Raw genomic sequence first — 26,473 nt, 5'->3', positions numbered from 1 at the left:
GTACTCTCTCTATGACTACTTGGAATTCCTCACTTGAGCTTGTTATGTAGGAAGGTGGGCATTGATAAGCACAGAATAACAGCATTCAAAACGAGCTCTTGAACTATAAGGTGCCCAATTCAATAAAATAATAGTGATTTTAATTGCTTACAGAGTTCAAGTCTGCTGCCCTTCTGGGCCTAGAAACATCACCGGTTTACTGTCCAAGGCCAGGACTTGAGTGCCACTCAGCCTAAAAAAAACCCACCTAAACCAAAAATACAGTAATAAGCTGTTATTAAACACAGTAAGAATGCTAAGGATGTCCATACATACCTTCTGAAGGGTTACAGCCACTTAAGGATAACTTAGTATAAAAAGTCAGATCCGTAGAGTGAACCACTGAGGTCTAAAATTAGTGCCAACAAAGAAATCTGTGAACTTCTGAAATCAAGATCACAGGTATTTTGTCAGGCACAGTGAAATCAGCAAGATTCATTGTATAGGGTGAGTTGGGTTTTGGCTTTATTTGTTGTTTATTTGGATTTTCCTTTGTTGTTTTGACAAAGTTTTTTAAATGAAGCAACTTAGATGCTGTATGTAACACAAAAAGCTTGCAGTTTTCTTCAAAATCCAAAGTTTGCTAGCAAAGAGGTACAAAAAAGTGAATTTTATTACATGTAGTTTAAATTTAGACAATTAAAAGCAAAATCCCACCCAGCTTTCCCTTCCCCCTCCCACTGAAGAGTGGAATTATTTCCATTAAGTGTTATATATGTTGCTTGAACAGATTACACAAAGTACACATTACAACTTATATTAAAATATACCCATATATAGAGATTTACTTCAAACTAGTTTTCCTAGTAACTCCTTTCTTCGAAGTCACTTGCGTAGGCTTTGAAGATACGTCATTTTTGCACACTTGAAGCACTGGATACACTTGGTTAATTACACACAGCAAATGGCCAATTCATTCACAATCATGCAAATGCAGGAACAGGTAACCATGCCACTTGCTTCTCTATAATCCCAGGGAGTTAATGATTTAAGTGACATCATTCAGTGGCTCAGGTCAGACAATTTTCCTGTCCCAAACAGTAAATTGGAAATATGAGTAGGTGGTGCTAGAACAGAGGTTTCCTAGGCTGGAAAGGCAAGTCCGGAACACCGGCTGGAATCCTTTGCACACTGCAGTGGCTCCGCTCTGCCTGAAATCTTGAGCTGGATCCACCATCCAAGGTTTGTTAAATGCAAGGGAGTATTTTGCTTGACATTTTTACAACAGTTCACTCTTGAGCACTGAAAACATTTGTTTTCACTATGGCCTTTCACGTTCTGTGGTGGAAGAGACCACATAACACTTGCCTGGACCCACACAGTTATGTTGTGGCTGGAAAAAGAACCCCACAAACACCTTGACTTATGGCCTCATTTTTTCAGTTCTTAAAGGCTCCACATTTACTGGCTTTAGCAATAAATTCCTTTAGCAGGGGATCATCCATTTGCCAAAATGCTGTAGTTTGTGTCACTTCTGTCAAATGATTGACACAGAACTTAAAGCAGAATTCCTCTAAATCCTAAAGAGGGGGGAAAAACAAAAAGAAGAAATGTTACCTTTGCTTTCAATCACAAAAAATATAACTGAGGCACAAATGCCTGTTTTATGTTTCATTTTTGCAGCGAATTGGACAAACACACCCAGTGGTTGTCAGTGTTTCCCCCCAACAGTCACTATGTAAATGCAACAGAAAATAATGATTCTACCCGCATATGTCACTACATAAATGCAGTTACAAGGGGAAGTAACCAAAGTTTGTTTCTCACTATACAGCAGCAGTCACAAAATACAGCTGTTCTGAGCCGTATATATTTTAAGTTCTCACACTTGTAGAGTTTCATGTGCATTCTCTGACAACTTTGCAACTCTAATGTAAACAGGAAATCTTGGGGTAATGATGTATAACCAAGACTATGGATAAAGAAAATTCAGCTCTTCCCTTTCACAATATGAACAAATCTCTTTGTAAGGTTGCTTGACTTCCTTCCTGCTTCTTGAAAGGCTTAGCTAGAGCCTTCAAGTTCCATGTCCCCCAGCTCAGTGCAGGTGTATCCTGACTGGATAGTTTGTACAGCAAAGATTAGGCAGAAGGTCTTTGTGCATTAGAAACAGACTCTGCTACAAAGTACTTCACAGGGTTCTCAAATGTCATTCAAATGCAGTACTGGAGCACAGTGCAGCACAGCAATCCTTGCAGAAAGTGGGCTCCGGATATTTGAGTTTACTTGGAAGTGCCTCCCATGTAATAATTAAAAAAGCCTCACAACCCTCATTGCACCCAGGTGATGTCAGACACAGAGGATGCCTTAAAGACCACAAAAAAAAAGGCACAGTCCTTGTCAGTGTAAGGTTCCCCACAGAACACTTCCCACTCAGTTTACTTCCAACTCCTCCTTTGAGGAGGAAATCTACTCTGTGGTGCAGATCTAAGCTGCTCTAAGGAGGATGCCACAGCCCTGACAAAAGGGCAACTGTCCACATTGTTCTAATTTCTTTAGTAGATGTTTGTAGGAGTCTGTGTATGTGAGAACACGCCCTTCCTTGGCTGCTCAGCAGACTGGGCACTGCAGGAAGGCATGACAAACTTGCAGAAACTCTCCAAGCCCCATGAGGTAGGAAAGACTGAATAATATTCATGTTTTCTCTTAAGGTCAATACTGAAACTAGAGCAACTGCGTGTGCCAATGACAGTTCTTGACACAAAAATATAAAAATATATCCTGGCCTAAAACCAGGCATTCTGAAGCTGCAGATCTTGACTTGTGTGGCATCTGTGCAACGAAAAAAGACAAGCTTATTAGAACTGAACACTGACAGTTGTGGTATTTTTTAATAACAGAATTAACTAGCATTTTAAAGAAAATTACATCATACACATTACAATATTTTGCACTGCTTTATTAAAAACTTCATATTCCAAGTTAATGCATACAATAAACAGAATTACTGTAGTATTAGGAACTCTGGAAAATCTAAAGTTCTGTATAAAACGAAAGGCTAATTTCATTTGCAGATGGATGAGCTCCCAGCAAACTGCACTTAATATAGACTTAGGTGAATAAAGGCACAAGGTACACCTAAGGATTATTTTAAAAGCTACAATGAGAAGTTTGCCCTGACCTAATTTTAGCCACTTCAGTCAGTCACCAAAAGAAACTGCAGGAGTCATGGAGGTATTTTAAATTAGTGAAGCAGCTTTTTTTAAGTGTTGTCTTCCAGGCACACACTCCCCTGAATGAACTACATCAGCCAAGCAATTCCAACCCCTCAGCATCATCCATTCTCTCCTGGAAGCAGCATTGAAGCCTGTGGTTATAACTTCACTTAGCTAGGGAGGCACAGGTGAGGCAGAGCAACTGGATTTCTTACAGCCCTCACAGGCAGAACCAATCACACACCAAAGACCCATCCTGCAAACCATCTTTGGGGGCTCAAATTTGGCAATCTTCCTATTTTTGATGAACTTCTATGAAAGACATCACTATTCACAGTAGATCAGAAGCCACAACACAGACAGTAACACAACCTTTGGGTAAGATCTATCAAACAAGCATCAAGGCTTCAAGGTTCTGAAATAAGTTAGGGCAGGCTGCATGCCAGCTGCTGGAAATTAAGTACAAGAAAAAGAAGTAAATGGATTTATTGAGCACCAAAAAATTGCTTTATAAGCATAACTAGCAAGTTCAAAACCAACCAATTGCAAAGTTGCCAACACAATGCACAGATACTGCTGAACACAAACAGCCAAAGCAAGCCCAGGAATAATTCCTGATTAGTTCCTAAAGCAGCATGTTAGGGATCGAGTAGTGAAATTAGACATTCCACAGTGAGGAGGTTTCACTCCCCTCTTCACACACTGTTGCTCTGTCTTCAAGGTTTTTAAGGCCCATGAAGCAGTTCCTAGCCTGACACTTCATTAGCATATGCTGAAAAATGGAAGCGTATTTGTACCTAACAAAACAAAAAAAGCCAGAAAAACCCCACCCCACCAACCAAAAAAAGAAATCCCAAATGCACTCAAACACCAACCTACCACCATGTCATCACACACAACAAACAGCCGCACAAATAAGTAACTTAAGGCTTAAAAGCCTGCTTTTCATTCTGTTACTTTTTTTCTGTTTACACCCTCTCCTTGTTTCAGAGTTAGTGTTTCCATCCTCAGAAATATCTGCATACTAGTTCATCTTTCCAGTACTGGTTTAGAAGGAAAAACTAAAATTAAAAAATGATATATGAAAACTGTATTTGCCATGAGATGCAGCAAGTCCAAGATTCTCAAATTCTGAAAATGGCAAATAGTATTAAATGAAAGTAAGAGAGAGCTTATATGAAAATGTAACCAGCTGCTTTTCTCTGTAGTTTAAGTCAGGAAGCAGCCACCCATTTAAGAGATTGAACTTTAGAAGTTTACCTCTGCATCATATCTGACAGCAGCAGAGAGCAATGAAAATGCATTTTCCACAGTAATTCCTCTCTTGATAATGTGCTGACACAGTTTTTTCAGTCTGTTCTCACAGTACGAAGTAGCCAAATCCAAAAGCCCTGCAATTAAAACATCATCGTATCAGTCAGCTGTAAAATGATCTCTGCTCTTTCAACATCTCTTTCTGCTCCTGCAAAGCTATGTATCTCTATAATGTAGAAGCAGGTTACTATTCAGAAAATGCAGCTTAAAGGCAAAGAAAGGCTTTTTACTACCTCATTCTGCACTCCTGTTAATCTCTGTAAATATGAATGCTGTTCTACTGACTTGCATACCTAGTGGCAGGCACCACAATATGAGTAAAAAACTACTATTATCAAGAAATGGGCTTGAATTACAGCTTGCTACAATTGCTCTGCTGTCCAAGTTTCCTCCCCGTTAGATCTACTGAAATTCTTTGCTAGCATGCCAAACAGTAACTGACTCAATTTAGTAAAATATGCAAGTATTTTCACCCAGAGAAAGAGTTTCTCTCCCAACCTTAACCAAACTGCTCATAGTTTACTTCTAAATACATGCCATTTTTGCAGTAGTTAAGTTTGCTACAACAGCATTTTAAAGACAGCTTAATTAATCAGCAGTAAAACACATTATATGCCAGACTAGAAGCCTGTATTTAGTCACTTATACTGCATGCCCTGCCCCAGTTCTTCTGGATGTTGCTTTCTGACCCATCAGCAGTACCTATTGCATCTTCAGGCGGGAGGTCAACACTGTCCGTGTACAAGTACTCAAGAAAGGCACGATACACAGGGTAGGAAAACTGGTCTATTTCTATCACCTCCTTCATATCCTCATTCCAGTATGACTGGAACATGGTTCTGAAGTGTTCACACCTAGGAGACAGAGACATCATCTGGAACACTATTATACACACACACACAAGAATGTACATTACAGTCCCCCTGAAACACATATTTGGGGCACTCCGCAATACTCACAAATATTTTACCATGCCCCATCAGGGCCAGCAGTCCACATTTCGGTTCCTAACACTGTAGACTTCATCATGCTTTTAAATAAAACTCTTATTTTGTCCATACTACAGAAACACCTGTGTATACACTGCAGTCAGACCAACTTAACAGAATTTATTATCCCAGGAAAAGCAGGCTCAGTGAAAAATTAATGTGGACCACCCCTTTTACAATCACTTCATTTAAAGCTATTATGGATACACAGATGCTACCTACTACAGGTTTAGGGGTCCCTCCTTCCCTCTTTTTTTTTTTTTTTTTTTTTTGCCCCTTTGATGACATCCTAAGTTTGTTCTGTACAAATAAGAGCTGTGAAACACGACCACTACCTGATTTTCAGAACGGCTTTGTGGACATGGATGTATTTTCCATCCACACGGAACTTCAGGTCTGAGGTTTCTGGGCTGTCAAACTCTTTCTTCAGAGACTCTGCTACTGTTAAAAAATCTTCATGCCCTACAGAAACAATTTCAAAATAAACAAACAAAACAAGATGTTAAAAGCATCTTAAATGGAACATACACATCACTAACTAAAGCTTGCAACTCAACTAAGAGTGTATCAAGGAAAACAGGTCTGTGTCAGGGATCCATTGGCTTAAGTAGCAAAATGGGAAGGACTAATTAATCCAATAGCATTTCCTGTTGGAAAGGGCTGCTCCACAACAGCTACAGGCAGCAGTAGTCAGCAGTTCCCATTCCATCCCATTGCACAGAAGTAGCACAGCACTAAGGGAAGTACCTGGAGAACTCTGTCTCCATGTGGGCACTACCCATGAGATTCCCAGCCTCTGGGCAGCTCAGTGCTTGTGCTGGCTCAGCTCAGCCCTCTGACCTGCACAGTGCTGCTAATGGGAGTCTGCAACACCCCTGAACTCCCTGGGGACGTGGCCTGCAGTATGCCAGCCACACTGACTTGACTCGGTGTAGGCTGGGCCTAAAAAGAAAACAGGTCACCACCACATGGTCACCTTTCTGTGCTGGCAGATTGGATACAGCCTGCAGGCTGATGAGGTCTTTGCCAGGGCTCATTAACATGAGCTATCACTGACACCAATTACTCAGTTTATGAGTCAGATATAACAACACAAGATCCAGCAGCAGTGCTGTTGAAGGTACAACCAAGGACACAGAACCTCAGCAGCTCTGGAAGTGGATTAAAGCAGAGATACCACAGAGGTCCCACTCTGTGTCTCTAGAAATCATACAGGAGCTGCAGCACAAGTTGTCTGAGGCTTTTGGTAAAGCAAGGCCTCTGCAGTTTTAGAAAACCTAATTTAACCCATTATTTTGATGCATCTTAAAAGCATGCTTCAAAGCATGTGGCTTCTAAGAAGCATGGAAAATAAAAAGAAGTGGATTGCTACTAAATGGGACGCAATCTGTCTCCTGTGTCCCACAGGACTGTATAGTGTTCATTCATATACAATCTGCACACCACTCTTCACCATTAGGGACACTAAGTTATTTCATACTTAAGAAGAAATACTGCTGGAACAAACTTCTCAGGACTGGCAAGTCACACCTGTGCCACAGAAGACCTTGCACTCCTCTGACTGACACAAATCACCCACAGAAACTGCATCGCCTCTGGCCTAACTAAACCATGCTCCAATCCCTCTCCATTTGCTCATGTGATCTTTTTTGCTAGGTCATGAGCTTAGCTTAAGCTATGCAGATCAACTTTCACTCCAAATACTTTCAGTCCTGCAAATTTGTATTTCACCACAGCCAATCCCGAGTGGCTGATTCATTTTTTGGCAGAGACATCATAACTGAAAGAAGAACAATAACCTTTACACAGAATTAGCTCTCCCTAAGAAAACAAAACTTAAAAAAAAAGAAGGGTTTACTCCTATGTGATCAAAACAGGTGGGAAAGGAAAACATGCATATGAAAAATGGAGATTTAAAAATGCTTACAGAATTAATTTTTTTGCTTTAAATATTCCGTAAGATCACCAGAGTAAGTGGGGAAGAATCCCCTATGGCTAAGAGGAATTAAAATGCAGGTAATAGAGGTCAAACACCTGGCTATACTCAGTCTGGAATACCTCATAAAAACAAGGGACTTGACACCAGGAAGTGGTATCATCTAAACAGCTCCACTATTAGCAAAAGGCAGCAGATTGGACAACCATCAGACCTCCACAAGTGTGAAGGCAAGAGAGAGCAAGACCAGCACATATTGCAGAGGATTAGAGAATGGAGAAAGTAACAAATGAGATAAAAGCAGACTTAGATTTACTCAGGAGCAGACTGCTCAAAGTTAATCTCTCTTTAGTAACTCTACTCAGTTCTCCCTTACAGGTGAGATGCTGTTACCTGGACCTCTACAAATGTGGTAACATGCTAAATGAGAAGTTATCACAGAGAAGCTGGGTTAGGACAAGCCAAATGCAACAGTAAAGTCTGAGAGACTTAACTGGAGAGAGGTTACCTGGTTACTCCCCAAAAACAATTCCATACAGGGACTAACAAAATTAGAGTCTGTTGTCAATGTGAAAATAGATCAGGTGCCCTAAGACATCTTGAGAACTAAGGCAGCAGATGTAAGATGAAGCATCCTTATTTTTTTGAACATGAAAACACCTTCATGTTTTCCAGGAAGTGCAAGCTAAGCTCTTGATATCCTATTTGGATTCAAATAAGAATTAGCAGCATGTGGATCAAAGAAAATTAAAAAAAAAAGTTGGAGCTTATTTGTTGGACACAGAGACTGCATCCCACAGAGTAATCCAAGGCAGTATAAGAGAGTTCCAACAGAAAAAGCAATTATATAAGAGTCTTGTTTCACAGGGACTATTACATGTAATAGTTTCCATCTTTAAGGAAAGTCAAACTAAATAAACTTGAGACAAATCATCACATGAAATGAAAACTTCGAATTCTGTAACTTTCAAAACAAGAAAACAGAGGGGAGAGATTCACTCCTAGAAGGGCAAATACTAATGAGGGGAAAGCTACAGACAACACTTAAAAACCAAAGTTGTTAGATACCAAAACAACAAGCCTCAAGAGTAGTCTTCCAAGCAGAAATAGTTTTAAGAGGAAAAAATCCCCAAAGTTTTGTTAAATGACTTACAGGATTCCTTTCTGGACCTGAGCTGGAGTTCAAACAACACGAACGTAAGAAATACACAATATTCATTGTGCAATGGTAAAACAGGGTTTGCTTTGGATGTGCACTGGCAAACAATCTTGTTAACCCTACCCTGGGTCCCCAGCTGCTGAAATAGACTGTTGCCTTCAGAAGGAAGACACAACTAGCCACTGAGTTGCCAAGCTTCCCTCCTTAAAACAGGAGCCTGCCAGGGAAGCAGTGTGCTGTACTAATCACGAAGGGACACAGGGACTGCGGGAGCTGGAGCTCACCTACGGAGAGCAGGCGCCACATGACAGCAGGGGTGGCGAAGCAGGCGAACACATCGTCCGTGCAGGCAAAGTGGGTGAGGTGGGGGAAGGTGACGGACTGCCCCCGGCACTGGCCCCACATGTACACCTGGCCACTCTGCGTCTTGGCCGCCGACGTGTGCGCAGAGTGGCAGGCGGCGATCTCCACAACCCTGCGGGCACGAGAAACACGGTGAGGCACGGAATGGAGGGACTTCCCAAAGGCCTCACCAAAATAACAGCCAATCAAACTAGGCAGCAGCATTCCTGTACTTGGGTTTTTGTCCTGCCAAAATGTGATACTGCTTGAATCCCACAATTACATTTTCAGATTGTAGATTTTATTGTAATCAGATATTGCTTTAACTATGTCATTCTTATCAACTGACTTTCCTCCTATTTTTTCATAACCATGGAAAAGGGGAAGAAGAAAAAACAAGTTTTGTTCTTCCCCCTTAAAACCAACACACATCAGAAACTTATTTTCAAGAAGAAATTTCCCCTACCTCCATTTAATTTGATTTTTGTAGGTTGACAGATCTGACCCACTGCTTGTACTTTAGACTTCTTATTTTGCTGTTAAGCTTACTTTTCTCAACACTGAAATTCAACATGAAACACAGTGCTTCATTTGAGAGGAATGAATCCTTTAAGAGCTATGGTTGTTTTGAAATAAAGCCTACATAGTCCTTTCACCCACCTCACACAGTTTTTTAAAATACTAAAGCTGCTGATGCTCACTTATCTACCCTGTTTTCCCGTTGCCCAGGCAATCCCTAGATTCTCATCTGAAACATTGCAAGAACGGAGAAGGAACACAATTCCAATTAAAACACCACAAAGACATTGCCAGAGTTTCTGGGCATGTGATAAGCAAAACAGGGAGGGTTCCCCTGTTCAAAATAACTGTGTTCCCGTGTTCCTGTTTTTTCTCTGTGGTAAAACACATCAGAGGATTTCATGGTTTTGTGCCAGAAATGCATCAGCCAGGACAAACAAATATATTTCCAAGGAATCTAAGAATATACACACAAAAATGTGTGTTCCTTTACAGAACAATGTCCACAAAGAGTTAGATTTTTAGGCAAAAAAAAAAAGTTTTAGCACAATGTTCATATTTTAAGTGCAAAAATTGTTTCAAGACAAAACTCAAAGAATCCATATCACTTTCAGTATATGCATCAATAATTTCTGGCAGATAGAAAACTGATTGGTTGTTTTACACTACTATCAGCTTATGAACCTCTATGCAACATCTCTGCAAGACACAGAGTATTTATTTTAGGGACAACTTTTTATCACAGCTATCAAGCTAAACTACTTGATAGCTCCAAACCTCCTTTTCTTAGCAGAATAGATTCTTCTTTTTAGACTACACTACACTTCAGCAGTACAGCAGAACATGTACTATAACACACATATGGTACTTGCACAGGGTAACATGTTAAACATGCATTTAACACCAAAATTCAGGAAGCCGACCCTCACAGCTGTTCCTATGAGCTAACACAAAATAAAGTCTAAACATTTCTTACAAGCTGTATGCACAGTATTTTTCAAGACAGCACCAAATGAAACCTCCTAAGTAACTGCTGCCAGCATTAAATATAAATGACAAAAGAATCACATAAACTAAAAGATCAGGAGCAGCAGTAATGTGCTTCATTGGAAATGACAGCTCACCCGCTTTTAGCACCGTTTCCAAGGGAGCCAAGTCAAGCAAGATGAATAAGTTCAAGTGACTTATCTCTACCTTAGATCCCAAGCAGAAGTTCTATGGTATTTCCCCCTCCTTCATCCATTGAACAAATGCCTGTTTTATTATAACCCCATGCTTGAGTTCACATACAGTTCTAAATGCAATAGTTCCCCTTAGTTCACTCAGGAAACAAATCACTAACAAAACAAAGCTGATCTGCAAACATACACATTTCTCTTTCACTGCTTTTTAAAGAATATTTCATTTTCCTTCACTAGTGTCAGTTCCTTCGCAGACAAACCAGCCCCACTTCAGTGGTTTTTATTGTGATAGTTCCTTTCATCTTTCCCCACCCCCCATTTTTTAAGCTCTTAAACATTCTCAATACTGTGAAGCTTTTAACTTAATGCTAAGTGGGAGAAACAACAAAAAATAGGAATTACTTCCCAAATGGAGGAGAAAAACAAAGCGGACTGTTTCCTAGTTAACAGGAGATTGCAAATTAAGAGATCTATAGACCCAGACGAGGCACATTAATGTGTAGGTATACACAAGGGCCCGGAGAATGAGACCGAGGCTCACATTTTTAAGTGAACAGCAAAAGAGCTAGCCCCAAATATGATGATGATGAAAGGGTGATGAAAGAGGATTGACAAGGGTTAATTTCATTCTTTTATGAGTCCAGGAAACTAAAAAACTACAAACTACTAACTGGTACAAGTAATAAAATGGGTACTAACTGTCCTTAGCTCAAGCAACCTTGCAAATTGAGTTCTCTTTTCATGGTGGACCATTTTAAACCTTTCAAAAATTGTTTTTCTTCACATGTCACTTCTTGCAAAGGTGGTGTTTTCTTTCTTCCCACCTTTTTTTTTTTTTAATGTAGGCCCCAACTTATGGCTTGGCTTATTGATTTCATAGCTCCAGTTTTAAGCAATGGAACCATATACAGAATAGCATAACACTTTTTCATTCATTATCTTTCAGTATCAGGTAAATGCAAAGTGTGTTTGTGTTCAATAACCATAACAGACGGCAAAAAGCACCCAGTACTCATTGTAAACAGTAAGTTACCATCCTTTCCCATATTTTTAACATTAGAAGAGAAAAACAATCCACCAAGCCCTACAAATGCATGCTTCCAGTGCCAGAGTCAGCATAACACATGCTCAGACTTCATCAATCCAGAAAAAGCTTGAGCAAGATTACCTTTCTTTGTCCATCATGATCTGCACAGGGCTGAGCTGGTTACTTTTATTGCCAGTCCCCAGCTGCCCGTAAGTGTTAGCTCCCCAGGCATAGAGCAAGCCCTCATCTGTTAGTGCTAGAGTGTGTGCATAGCCACAGGCAATCTGTAAGTAAATGTATACAGCGTTACTCCTGAACCAAACACAGATGAGAAACAAAATACCGCACACATTACCTTCGGCTAGCTCACGGTAAGTATCTCAGGCATTCTGCACTCAGCACCACAATGTGATGCTCCTCAGTACTTGCAGTTAACACAAGGTATGCTGGCTGTAGGTACTGCTCAAGGCCCAGCTTCACTAATTTGATTGGCTGCTCCCAAGTAACTTACCCCGCACACAAGACACGTGTCCATAGATGCTACCCACTTTCTTTTCAGTGAGGAACACTGAACTTCTTCATCACATCTTGCAATGCTCTGAAAGTACTTCAGAGCTGGATTATTTTGAATACCATATAGTATGAGTACTGTGTAATGAAGAGAGCTGCAGTTCAACAGCCAGCAACCCTTCAACCCAACTTATCACAGTCAACTCCACAGAACCTTCCCAAAAACCCAGGAAATCCCAAATTTTAGTTTGATTCTCTAGCTAGAAAAAAAACCCAACCCAAATCCAAACAAACCAAACTAAACCCAATCACCAAACAATAAAATCCACCCCGATGTCTCTTGTCTTTCCTCTCCCCTTGCTTCTAAAGGACTAATTAGAACACTAGAATTAGAATACGCAGAACAAATTTGAACATCTGATGAGCCTTGTCTTTGACTAGCACATTTCATTCAACTTTGTAACAAAAATGCAATTTGTATCCACAGCATAATTTACTAGTAGTTACAGTAGCTAACTTTAAACCTTTCCAAGCAATTACCAAAGCAAGTATTTCACAGCTTACTTGCATGTTGTATAAGCAAAATATAATTCATTGTAAGCTAAAAAAATTCAGCATTGGAACTAGTGAAATCTAGAAGCAGGTATAATACTGCAAAGAGAGGTTTCCAGCAGAAGCTAACAGCAGGAATGCACTTTCACTTCCATGCTAGGCATACCTGGAGCACACAGACACTGTGCAGCGCTGCCACTCTGCACGGCGTCAGCTGGTTCCCGTTGTTCCCCAGGCCGAGCTGACCATTGCCATTGTAACCCCAGCCATAAACCTGAGTGCACAAGGAAAACAAAATTAAGCCACTCTTCACCAGTAGTACGGAGCACTTAAGACTTAGTATCAAGCACAAGCCAAGAAAAGTACTTATTATTACAAAATTGTGTGCTATTCCTGCAATGACTTACTGCACTCAACTTCTCCACCCTGCATTTACCTTTTAAAGAAGCTAAAAAACATGTCTTTGAAGTACTAGGAATAAACTTACACTACACCAAAATCTCTCCCATAGCATCAACACTTTGACTTTTATGCCATCCTTTCTCCTTATTACTTTCCCTTTTTGTTTTTTAAGGAGAACATTAAATCAGTTATTCTGCTGATCAGTTTAAATGGAAGTCCCCAGTTTATCTCTAATTCTTCCTTTAGTTTTGTTACACCATGATGTATGTAAGTACAATGAAAACCCATCTCAGCCTCTGGGACTTTGCAGTCCTTCCATTCATAAGGACATACAACCCTCTGTTTGGTGAAATGAAGTAAAACTGAGGTTACAGTTCATACCTAAAAGCAAGACAGAACCATAAACTTATGTCAAATGGAACAGTTGCACAATGGAACGGCAATTTTCAAAAGAATGCTTTGGGTTTGTTGCTAGTAATTAAGCAATGTGTTTAAAAAACAGGATCAGCCAATGTATCCTTGCAGAAAAATTGTTTAATTGTGCACACTTTAAAGAAATAAGCTGAGACTAACTTAATGAATTAAAATAATTTAACATAATTTATGTTAAGTAATCTATTGCAACATGAAGACAGACATGGTTAATACAAGTGTTCAAATTCTTGCAGTTGCAGACTCAGTAACAATTGTGTTCTAATACAGTCTTTGCAATAAGAAAAAGACTGCATCTCCAGTTACTTGCAGTGTTTTCCAGCAGCTGGCTCACTGAAGTTGTCAGGATAACTCTGTCAATAACAGCCCTAACCTAGCACTCCCTGCCAGCATTTCTGCATATTCAGACACCAACTTGGTAGATTCAGGGAACAGAGAATGAGGGAACACAGCAGCAGCGCTTACCTCACCATTGTTTACTACAGCCATGGACGAGGTCTGGCCACAAGCGATGCCAACTACAATTTTACCCTGCAAGCAGTTGGAAACTCTGCGAGGAGTTGGCTGGTTGGCTGTAGATCCAGATCCAACTTGACCACAGTTATTGTAGCCCCAAGCATACAGCTGTCCATAAAAGCAAACAAACAAAGCCACACAGTTTAAAGCTTAATAACAGTAATGATAGCAATAGATAATCTTCCTGTAGGCAGCACCAGATTGGGTAAACTATCCTACTTAAACTAAAATGCTTAAAGTTCATTTTCAATAGAAGAAAACTATAAACAGCAATAGGACTCATTTAGCAAATAGGACTATAGCACTTTTTCCAGCTTATTGCAAAAGAATGATAGCATCTGACTAAAACAGAAAACAAAAGGAACATATTTCCATATTAAATACAAGTCAGACTGTAAGACAAAGAGCACAGTGATTGTCTTTATAATTTCATTATGTTGGAAAAAGGAATGCAAGCCAGAACATCATTTGTTTCCCAGACACACTAACTCCCCGGTTTAGAGCTATGTCATTTTCTTCAAAGAACTCTAAACCAGGTTTATTGCTGGACACTCATCATACCTCTTCTACATCTTCCAAGAGCTGTGAAAGAGCAGGGTTTTGTCAGTTCACATTTCACAGTAGCTAAATTCTCTCACACAGTGGCATTAACAAAAAAATCCACAAATTTTGTCCGTTTAAAGTTTCTTGTGGCAAACTAGCACTAATACAAGCAAAAATATGAGTTCCTTTTATCTGAAAGTCAGGAAGACAGGGAAGTTGTTTGGTATAAAAAAAAATTCTAACTCTGTGGTTTTGGTGCCTCCAATTTTTATTACAGGTATACATGCCCACAGCTTGGCATAAAACTGTTTCTGATGGTTCTCTCTCTGGTGCTTGATCCAGTTCAAAAGTTTGCCCTCATGGAAATACCTTCCACAGACATGCTTAGCAGTACAAGCACACTGACAGGTACCCTCATGAAAAGCCTACACATCCTCTGGTCCCAGAAGCTGGTGTTGTTTACTGCAACACCAAACCAAGAGTCATTAAAAGTAATTAAAAACGAGCACCTCCATCAGCACCAAACAAGCCCCAACCCACCAAAGACAAGAACAAAACACCCCCCACCCACACAACACATTTACAATGAATAACATGAGCAAAAGAATCAGTCAGTTGCTTTTTGTTACTTCTAACTGCTAGATCTTTGATTCCTACTGAATATTTGAAGATGCCTTATAAAATACTTTCATTTCAATAACAGCAAATATTAAGGTAGAGAATCTCAGAAGGTAGATCAAAATGCCAAAGGATGTGCCAGAGAAGCATGAATGTTTGCATTCCTTTAATTCTACCATGAAAATATTTCTTTTTGAAATTTGCACTGCACTGAAACTGCACTGAACCATACCAACCAATTATGCCAGGTATTTCTACAAATACTTCCAACTTCAATGTCTCCCTGAGGCTTCAGGTGCATTAGGACACAAGGGGGCCGGCAGTCAAATCTTTCTCTAACACTGCCTAACACATTTTGCTGCTTTCAGTACACTCAGTTCTGGTAAAAGCTCAGAGTACAAACAGACCAAGTTACTGCAAGGTACACCAGGGATGGATTTAAAGTACATTAACAAGCCACACTGGTGAGCCAGCTGCAAATACCAACTCCATGGTCAACACAAAGAAATTTCCCTGCTTCCACTGAGATTTCAAGCATGTCACATTTATGACAAGAAACAGCATGGCCTTCACAGGCAGCTACCACACAGCAGCTGGCACCTCTAGTGTAAGTAATGCTTGAATGTCCTCTCCTTCCTGCATGCTCACCAAGTTTTATAGCTTAACCAAGTCAAACATGACAGCACAAAATCTTTCCTAAGTGTAGTCTCTTCTTTCAGCTAAAACACACATCACTTTACCCAATCTCTCTTTCCTACCCTTAAAATACTTGGTATTTCTGTCGCACTATTATTCCATACTGGACCACAACACGGACATGCTCATATTACCAGGATGAGAAGAGCTGTAGTTTCCCTTTTCATTGTTAAAAGGTTTTAAAATTAGAGCTTTTCTTTTGTTAGTGCACAGCTGAAACCAGATTTTCCACTGTGCATACATTGGTCAAATCTGCATAACTGGAAACTAATTGCATGTGTTTCCCACGACACATAGCCTGAAGCCACGTAAACAAACAGCATGAAGCAGACTTGGATATAAACCAAGTGCTCTTTCATTAGCTACACAACAAGGTATTCAGAGGTGTGCAGAGCAACATTCTTGTGCAGTACCAGTGTGGAAATGCAAGACATTTCTACAAGAAAAAGACTAAATTCTAACACAGTAAATTCAAATTCAACACGCCCTCTAACAGAACTGCAAGCAAATAAATTACATTTTGCACCTCACAAACCATTACCGCACCTCTAAGTGGTACATCTTTCTAGTCTCACCCTTGGGAGAGACACAAAAGTTTACTAAGCTGTATTTCCCTTGGTTTTGGGATTGCTATTTTTTTGGCAGAGGGGTTAGTAATTTGATTTCTGGGGGTTTTTTTTGCAGGTTTTTTTTTTTGTTTGTTTGGTAGGTTTTGGGGTTTGTTTTTTGTTGTTGTTGTTGTTTTCAAGTCTGCTCCTAAGACAAGGACACCCTACTTTGAGACAGCAAGAGAAAAGGTTATATTTGTAATTACACTGTAGAAACAGACAGAAATTCAAACTGCAAGGTCATCTCCACTATTCACTTCAACAAGGGGATTAAGAGATTTGAACAGGTTTCAGCTTACATCCCCATCCAATGAGAGGGCCATGGAATGATGAGAGCCACAAGCTACTTCCACCACTTTCTTCATTAACAGATTTGTGCAAACTTGAACAGGAGTAATGCCTTGATTGGTTGTGCCATTTCCAAGTTGGCTGTAACCATTATGTCCCCAAGCATACACTTCACCATCTGCAAAAAGATTTGTGATAAAAAACACTAAAAATTCCAGGGAGGTTAAGACAGAATTTTAAGAAATTAGTAAATACCAACAGGAAATTGAAAGGATATTAACAAAAAGTGAAACTATTACAGGACTCATCTGTATGCTAGAAAATTATATAGTTTGTTTTATATTCATCTATCACAGCATATCCACTAGATTGTGGAAATACATGGAAGTGCACAGGTAAGACAAAGTACATCATAAGTGACAGCGTAAAACGCTACAACCTCAACATAGTGGAAATGGAAACTTTAGCAATTACAAAATCCATTTACTTCCACTTAAGACCAACGAGAACCTCTTAGTGTACGTTAGCCAGTTAACAAGTTAATACAATTACACTATAATCCATTCCTGTTAAATGCAAGTTTAACTTAAAATCTCTAACTTATGTTTCTATACTAAATGTTAATTTTCTACCTTCAGTACAAAGAACAACATGGGGTCCGCTTCCATAACTGAGACTGGAGATCTTCTTTCCACATAAGGCTTCTAATTTCTTTGGTACTATTGTGCTCTGGTTATCTCCAGTTCCCAAACAATTACTGCAATTCAGTCCAAAAACAAATACCTGAAAAACAAAAGAATACTCACTTCAAATGTTTTATACTCAGGTATGCACAGATGGGTAATACCCAGGTCTTCATTAACTGGGATCAGAGTTTAATCTTGGACCTCCAGGGGCCAGAGACATCCTGCATGAAAATTAACAACCTCAAGGGTCTGCACAAGGGCACTTTGGATATTAACTGATGAGTCTGAATTATTCAGATTCGTACAGTCCTGGAAGTTAGGCTTTTTATTTTCAGGAACTGCACCATAAAAAGTCTGAAACTGAAGAGTGGAAGACGCCACCTTCTTTTAAAAGTAATTTGTAAACAGCAAATAGAGCATAAGCATGTAAAAAGCTATACCATGGGAGATTCATCCTACAAGCACTATTGATAGGACTTTGGGGAAAAAAAATCCTTCTCTACCCAGTCTTACAGGAAACCTTCCCATTAATATATCCCAGAACACCTGCCTCATTTTCTTTCAGCAGCACTATGCTAACTCATTATGAGTTTCTGAATCATTAAAATCTACAGATAATCTTTCATGGCATTTTTCACTTAGCAAGCCATAACCTCATTTTCTATCTTCATACCTGTTAGCACTTAACTTCAAGCTACCACACCTTCTTTGAAATTCTGCCTGTCTTCAAAAGTGCATATAATCCATCCTGGCCTTTGCCATGTGAAATTTTTCTAAACAGTCCATTTATATTGTCCCCACACAAAACTTAAAAAAAAAAAAAAAAAAAAAAAAAAAAAAAAAAAAAAAAAAAAAACCCAAAACATTATATCCACATTTTGGAAAACACAAATATCACATAATGCTTTTGAGAAGCTATGAATATATAAACATTCTGAAACTAGCTAATTGTGGAGCAGCTGCCCAGCTCGATGCCAGCTCACCTCATTGTTGTGCGTGATGTAAATGGCTTCATTGGCCGATGTTCCGAACACACACGCTTTCCGAATGGAAGCAATTTCTTGGGGGGAAAGTAAGGTAAATATTGGCCACTTGCCTACGTCCACCATGATGCTGCTGTGTGTCATGACACCTCTACAAGCAAGAGGACATTGCTGTAACCAAAAAAAAATAGGACAAAAAGCTTATTAAAAAGAGTTATTTGTGCATTCATTAACAGACAGTAAGGTAAATTCCTTTACGTGGAGAAAAAAAGATATGTAGCTCTGAAAGGAAATATTCTATTCTGTATGAAATATGTAATTGTATTTCCATGTATTTAGGTGAACAAAAAGCTAGTCACTGGCAAAACAGATTATTTTCCTAACAGGGTATTTAAGTAAACTATATCCAATACAGCTAAACATCTGCTCTTTAACAAGCAAACTTATTAAAAATTTGTGATCTAGCAAATATCCACTGGTGGCAGAGTGGAATTCTGAGGGAATTTTTAAAGGGGATTTCAGCTGCAATTCCAATTTATAAAATTTTCACTTGTGAATTTTTTTTGTAGTCTTACAAGTTACATATGTCATGTAAGCAAGCAGTTGATATATATGTGAAACATGCAAATAAAAATTAGGCTGGAGCTGTTGTGAACATGACCCAAATCTGCCATCTCTTGTGTAATCAAAAGCTGTTATGGTCAAAAGCTATTTGTGAGAGCAGGAAAGCATGAGCTTGTGCAATTAGGCAGTGAAACACATCAGAGAACAGCAATTAAGTAAAATTGCCATAATCTGTTACTTAGAAACCAGGTGGATCACATTAACAGCTGGAAACATGACAGGGTAGAGAGATGTTTGCCAGTGAACACAAATGTATAGAACCCATTCTTCTCCAGTGCTCCCTCTTCCCCATTTTCTCAGGACTGCAGCAGCTCAGGAGCAAAGCTGAGGGCACAAACATCCAGAGCTTATCCAGGCATTCAACCCTGCACATAACATCACTCACACCCTGAAGGGACTCTGCCACTTACAATCTATGATCCATGCCCAGGGCTATCAGCAACTTCTGTGAAATGTGGAGAGCATTAGGTGAAGAATTCCACAGAATGTCAGTGACAAGACAAATCATTATAAAACACTAAAGAAGGCAGGGAATCATTTCATGGGTAAGAATTACAGTCCCTACCCACACGCCATCCTCTCCTCTCTCATCAATGCTCAGTTCTTTCCTTTTCATTTGTTTGCTTCAGTGCAACCCAATCCCCCTATTTTTTGCTGTGCTGCTTTCCAGTCAGGCTACCTCTTGATGATGCCTGGGTACCAGATATGGATAACAGTGAGAATACAAGACAGCCTCTCTGCTCTTCTTCTGATGCTTGGCTCTCAAAACTGTGCTGACAACCAAGACTTGGCTTCAGAAAGCCATTTAACAACAGCAGTCAACTGTTATTCAGTGCAGATGTTTCTTGGTTGAAGGGAGTTTAAAAAAAGTAGCAATAACAACAATAAAAAAGCGAAGTTTGAGAAACACTGAGGTCACTGTGGAATTATGGCCATAAAAAAAAAAAATCCTAACACAAAACCTAGGCAGGGTTGCTTCCTGATCAGATTTCATAATTTGATCCGATAAACCCAGCTCTGTTCTACAGGTACCTCTAAGAGCCTGACTTAACTCTCCATTTCACATTTGAAGCAGGTCTTGAAAACACGTGAAATCTCCAGACAGCAAATTCATAATAGATTTATTTGTAGAACAGGCTTTTTTTTTTTTTTTTTTAAGTCTACCTGATGCCAAGGCACAGCAGATTCTACACAGCTAAACAGGTTTGGATGCATTTAAGCCTTCTTAATTTCTAGTCCAGTTACAAGCACAGGCTAGTTAGCTGCTAAGATTTGTCACCTCACCTTGGCAAATCTTTTAACATATGACACTATCAATTAATTAAAACAAGGCAGCAATTACTTGTTCTTTTGAGCAGACCAAGGAAGTGTCCCTTCTGACTTCACCTATTTCACTTGCCTCATATAATATACAACTGCCAAAGCACAAACGTGTCAACCTGGATATTAGGAAAACTATTTTCTTCACTGAAGTAATTTTCAACATAACCTGTGAAGACAGGAAGACAACATGTTATTTTGCTAGAGAATATCCTAGCCAATTGACAAGTTTTACAGCACTCAGAGAACCCATTCTACTCTAAAAGTATCTAAGTGCAATATGTGCTACCTTTTCTCTCCCTTCCTGATCTATGCACTACATGTCTAATCCATTTGACTTCTCTTCTGCTCTTTATGACTCGGTTAATCACTGCTCTTTGACAAAACCTTTCCAAGCACTTGCAAAACTTATGCAAGTTATGCTGCACTTCCCACACACCTCACAGCTCCACCTGACATCTTGTCAGACAGACTAGATAAAAGCTTTCAAGCACATGAGACTTCCCAAATTGGAGATATGAGCAATTAGCTGCATCCACAAGTGGAGATCCTTACAATTGTTAACAGGTGTTAACATTGCTTTACCCAAAACCATGCTGTGTATTTTCAGCCACTTCAGCTGTTACTACAATTCTACACTTATTTCAGGGGTTTTCCTCAAAAGGTTCTTAAGGACAACTCATCTGCCACTGGCAAGTCTGTTGCTTTAATAAATCTCAATCCTAAACTCTATCCAGGATTTAGCAACCAGTGAAGGTGCACAAAAATCCTTAAACCCAACTAACAACAAAAAACACTCTCTTGCCTTTTATGCAATGTGTACTGTTTCTCCTCAAAGACAGACTTTTTCCTACTCCTGAAATATTAATTACTGTCCTTAGATTCTTGCTGTTTGCTGGAGTATCTATCATCACTGGCTTTCAACATTTCTGTGGCAGCAACAGCAGGTGTTTTCCTTTATCCTTTTGTCCAAGAGAGAAATTAACACAAACCTGTAAGTTCCGGGCCTTATACACTGACTACTGTTTCTTAACTGTAATTGTGTATAGAAAGCACAATTCAACTGATTCAACTATAAAGCTGATTTATTCTTCATTTTCCACAGAAAAGAAATGCTCCACCTAGGTAGAAGCACCACCTTTTTCTCTCTAAAAATACATTCCTTAACAACCCCAGCCAATTTCCCAGATATCCAATAAAAGTTCTGGCAGCCACAGGAAGGAAAAAATAAAAGTCTACAGTGAGGAAAAAAAGTATTCGAGAAATCTATTTTTAAATGTAGGACTGTAAATGGAGGTGTCAGTAAAGTAACTCAGTGTTACCAAAACTGAAACCAAATTGATTTTAGGATCATGTAAGATACACTGCACACTTCCCAAAAGAGCAGATGCTCTGTGGTACTGTGACTGACGCCTCACACCAACCACACTCACGCTTCATCCCTGCCTGACATTCGCCTGAATCTGAAGGGGACAGGCTTGTGGGAAAATTCTTCTGGGCAAATCCTTGCCACAAAAGGCTGATGATCCAAGAGACTCCAGACATGGCACTGCAAGCAGTAGCACAAAGAGACCCAGTGTCCTTCACTCGCCCTTCCTGCAGCGTGTCAGTCCCACACCTAAGGTTATTTACTTTACCTGATAGGACCCTGCTACATCACACACTGCACAAGGGCTGCACCTCAGCTGAGAAGTTTGTAAGAGCAAATGTAGCAGATGGAGCCCCAAGCAGTCAAGGTATTTTAATCTGCATGCTAATAGCTCTCTCAATATATTAGCTTCAAGCTATTGCTCAGATTGTCTGTGCAACAAGGCAGCAGTGGCTCTGAGGAGTAGCTGTCGTACCTCAACACACATCTCTTAAGTTAATTGCAATTAAAAACCTTATGAGTATAAAACCCCAGAGCTTAAACTGGTTGCTCAAGTTGGTTTTAGAAACACTGCATGCCACCTCTCAACTGTTAATTTCTGCTGCATGATGCAGAGATAAACAATTCTACAACACAAAACTTTATTTCTGCTGCAAAATGAACCAACAGAGGGAGTTTACATCAACACCTCTTCTCACGGCTCTGACATCTCCAAAGTGATCCAACAACCTCAGTAACCAAACTGGAACAGAAACAGAGATCACTCCTTGCATTTCACGTAGGCTAAGAATAGGCAGGAAAAGGCAACTTGTAAAAGAAAGGAAAATAAACTGGCCACAAATTGTGATGAAAAAGAAACGGACCTCAGGCTAGGCACCAACATTAGGGGAAAAACATCTACATCTGCTCACAATTTTAAAAAGCCACACACTTTTGGAGACATAGGCCCCTCAAAAATTCTGTGTTAATCTGCTGCCTACACATTCACCTCCTCAGTAATTTGCTTACTAAATAAAAAGCCTGCAAGCTGATTCACAGTGGCACATGAAAGACAAACATGAAAGCCTGCCTTAAAAAAAAAGCCAGCATTTACAAAATGTTTTGTTAAAATGATTTTAGATACTGTTCTACAGAGTTTATAGTTCAGCTAAATAAATCCACGCTAGATAGAACAATAGCCTAACACAACATCCTACCAGGAAAACAGTAGCAATTGTCCTCGCAGCAAAAAAAAACCTACATTTAACTCCTCAAAGATTATCCCCTTATTTGCAAAGGCTGTTGGAACACAATCGCATGTTTGTTTGTTTCACTCCCTCCATAGGCTCCAATGCTGCAGTTTATTCCAGCTAGGCAGACCTACTCCTGCACAGAAAAACTGCAAGATCAGGCCTTCATTTCTTCTACTTGTCTTTGGGAAATAGGAACAGCAGTGAGAGCACAAAAGCTGGGCTATCTGCCTTTAGAACAACACAGACTGACTGGCACACTTAATCACACTTTTTGATTCCCTATTTTGGCATAAAGAAGAAATACGGAAACCATATACTCTCGTTATGTTAACAATACTACTGATATTAAGTAGATACACGAACCGAGGGATGTTACTGAGGCATTCTCCCTTGCCAACGAAAAGACTGCACTCCCTGAAAACATGTGCCTTAACTTACGTCCCTTGGTTAAGAAAGCAAAATTTCTATGTCAAAACTCACGTGTTCCAAACCTCTACACAATTTATTTTCAGATGCCTTTAATGTGCCATACAAGGGAGGAAAGAACAGCTGCTCAACCAGACCTCCTTTTTGCTTTGAGCAACCACCTGAGAAAGATAAGCAAGTAAAAAGCACGGTCATGCACGTGAACGCTACTGATCATGACTGGCTTAGCCACAGGAAACCACCCTTATGAGGATGACAGCCATCCACCCACCAGAACAAACCTCCAATTACAAAACTGTAATTACAACCACAACTTTGCCTTATTTTCTTTTTTTTTTTTTTCCTTACACCAAGCCATTAGTGCAATTTATCAAATCCATTCACTGAGGACAAGACGTCTTCTAAAGCAATGCCTGTCTTCCAATCTGATGCATAGAGAGATAAGCATTCATGGGCAAACATTCATATTAAGGAACTAAAGAATGAATGCATCTTCCAGTTTCTAAAGTTTTTCCTAAAATACTCTGTGCCCCAAACACATTTCCATTTATGATGCTTTGTACCCTTTTCGCTTAATCCCACCCTTGTCGGAACGGCTAAAGCCCATTTTACCTTCCGTCAGCGAAGGACAGCACAAATGGGTCACTTGAACTTTCTAAATCAGAACCCTGCAAGCTCCTTATAAAAACAGGTAAATATTCCTTTAGCGTTAATTTTTAAGAATTTTCTAAATTGGAACGCTGCAAGTGCCTTTAAAAAAAAAATAAAAATACCCCTTCAACTTAGAAGAAGCGCGTTAAAAAGCCAAACAAACGCTATTACGTGTTCATAGAAAGCCGGGCGAGGAAAAACAAAAAGCGCTGAGTTTTTCCTGGCCCCCCCCCTTTTTTTTTTCCGACCAGCCAGGTACCTCAGTCAGGCTCCAAGAAGCCGGCGACAAAAGGGAAGGATAAACCGCAACAGCACAAACCAGGAAAACAAAAAAAAGAAAAAATCAGTAAGAACGCACAGGGTCAAGTACGTGCAGTAGGAGCCTTCCAGAGGGCCGTGGGGGAAATTGGCCGGCGGCGAGACAGAGCGCGGGTGAGGGTCCCCGCCCCAGCCCTGCTGCGGCGACGAGGACCCTCTCCCTCCCGCTCTCCCGCCCCGCACGGGCACCGCCACCCTCGCAGCCCCGCACGGCCGCGGTGCCCGCCCGCGGCGCCCTGTCGGGCCGGCGCGGGGCGGGCGCTGCTCACCCGGTGCCCGCGGCGGCTCCCGGCGGGCTCCCCGCGGGCTCCTCGCGGCCGCTCCGCCCGCCGCGGCCCCCGCGCGCCCCGCCCGGCGCCGCCGCTCGCGCTGCCCCCCGCCACGGCCGTCGGGGCCGCGCGCGCCGCCGGCGACCGCGCACGTGACCGGGGAGGGGAGGGAGCGGGGGCGGCGGAGCGGCGCCGCATCACGTGACTCGCCGGAGGGACGCGGGTTGGGGGAGGGGGAGCGCCCCCCTCCCTCTTGACCGTTCGCGCGCGCTCCGTCACGTGGGCGGCTCCTCGCTCCCCATTGGGCGCCGCGGGTGTGCCGGGCGCGTGACACGCCCCCTCCTCCGCCATTCCCCCTCAGCCCGGCGGCGGGGACGGGCGGGGGAAATGAGCCCGGCATCATCCAGAGCCCAACCTCCGGCCGAGCACCGCCGTGTCAACCAGGCCCTGGCACTGAGCGCCACGTCCAGCCCTTCCTTACGCACCTCCAGGGACAGTGACTCCACCACCTCCCTGGGCACCCCATTCCGATGCCCAATCACTCTTTCTGTGAAGAAGTTCCCTGGCACAGCCTGAGGCTTTGTCCTGCTCTCCTGCCACCAAATTACCCAGAAGAGGCCCACCCCCACGTGGCTCCACCCTCCTGTCCGGGAGCCTCGGGGATCTACGAGGTTCTCCCCGTAGCCGCCTTTTCTCCAGGCTGAACGATGCCCTTAACACTAATCTCCCTCAGACGCTCTTCGTAAGACTTTGCTCCAAACCCTTCCCCAGCTCCGTTGCCCTTCTCTGGAGCCACTCCAGCACCTCAGTGCCCTTCCTGAGCTGATGGCGCCGTCAGCGCCCGCATCCTCAGGGCGCGGAGCCGAGGGCGCAGCGAGGTGGCTCAGCCCAGGCTCCTGCCCTGGGGCGGGGGAAGGAGCCCGCCTGCGGCAGGATCGCTGCAGGTTCTGCTGCAGGCTGCTGCCAGTAAGGCCTGAGTCCAGATGGATCCCAGAGGCAGGGCTAAGGGTCTTCTGACACAGTCAGCGACTTCTCTTCACTCAAAAGTATTTAAGCAGCCTATAAACCCCGGCAGACCTTAGCACTGGCACAGTCTTGTCCCTTCACTGTTCCGTTTCTGCAGATGAAGTAGGGAGGATCCAGGAAAGGGAAGACTGGAAACCGGCATTCCCAAGAGAAGTCTTTTGTAAACACAAAGCTGTCACCAAGAAATAGCTTCCTTCTTTCTCAAAATTTACTTTTTTTTTTCCTGACAGTGGGTCAGAAAGCAGCTGGGGGTTGCAGGGAGTGGAGAGCTAATGGATCTGAAACATAAAGCAGTAAGGTCAAGCCCCCTGGAGGTATCAATCTCTTTTTGAGAGTGGTCAATTTAAGAAAAGGCTAAATTCAAAGAAGAAATTAGTAACCCAGGGATCAAATGTGGATGGGTTGTTCTGAGAGGGAATCAGTGATGCTGAAGAAATTCTGCTCTGGAATATGAAGCAAGGAAAACGCAGTGGCAGGTCCAGGGTAGAAAGAGAATTTTCCTGCCAAGTTGCTGCTTGCTGCACTGCCGACATCAGGAAAGTACTGCTGAATACATTGTGGGAATTCTGGAGCAACAGCAAAAAAAGGCATAAATAAGATACATGGAAAAGTGTCATCAGTGCCTCCATGGGAGGTCCAAAAGAGCCAGGAAGGGAACATACACAGCATTTGTTTTCAGGTTGTGTTTGTGGCTTCGCAAAGGAGTTGTCTGTCAAGAACAGCTGCCTTTCCTGACATTGCTG

At 41.4% G+C, this 26,473-nt stretch overlaps 1 protein-coding gene across 5 annotated transcripts; it reads right to left on the bottom strand.

Moving 5' to 3' along the window:
- Positions 1-482: 482 nt before the first annotated feature.
- RCBTB1 (RCC1 and BTB domain containing protein 1) lies at positions 483-24,781 on the bottom strand. Of its 5 annotated transcripts, none has more exons than XM_053936344.1 (12): positions 24,705-24,781; positions 18,496-18,666; positions 17,459-17,609; positions 16,838-17,004; positions 14,023-14,181; positions 12,890-12,997; positions 11,803-11,945; positions 8,877-9,067; positions 5,833-5,959; positions 5,211-5,362; positions 4,455-4,585; positions 483-1,559 (listed from the first exon to the last, which is right to left on the bottom strand). In XM_053936344.1, exons 2-12 carry the CDS (start codon positions 18,637-18,639, stop codon positions 1,419-1,421), a joined length of 1,614 nt encoding a protein of 537 aa, XP_053792319.1. In that variant the 5' UTR covers positions 18,640-18,666; positions 24,705-24,781; the 3' UTR covers positions 483-1,418. The 5 variants fall into 5 exon arrangements, with proteins under 5 accessions (XP_053792319.1, XP_053792321.1, XP_053792318.1 ...); XM_053936346.1 differs by lacking the exon at positions 24,705-24,781 and adding an exon at positions 24,476-24,681 and having other exon boundaries at positions 18,496-18,646; XM_053936343.1 differs by lacking the exon at positions 24,705-24,781 and adding an exon at positions 24,476-24,680.
- Between the last annotated feature and the right edge of the window lie 1,692 nt (positions 24,782-26,473).

This window comes from Vidua chalybeata, chromosome 2 (genome assembly GCF_026979565.1).
Source record: "Vidua chalybeata isolate OUT-0048 chromosome 2, bVidCha1 merged haplotype, whole genome shotgun sequence".
Classification (NCBI taxonomy): domain Eukaryota; kingdom Metazoa; phylum Chordata; class Aves; order Passeriformes; family Viduidae; genus Vidua; species Vidua chalybeata.
The sequence above is the reverse complement of the archived record's forward strand: the minus strand, read 5'-3'. Positions and strand labels throughout refer to the sequence as shown.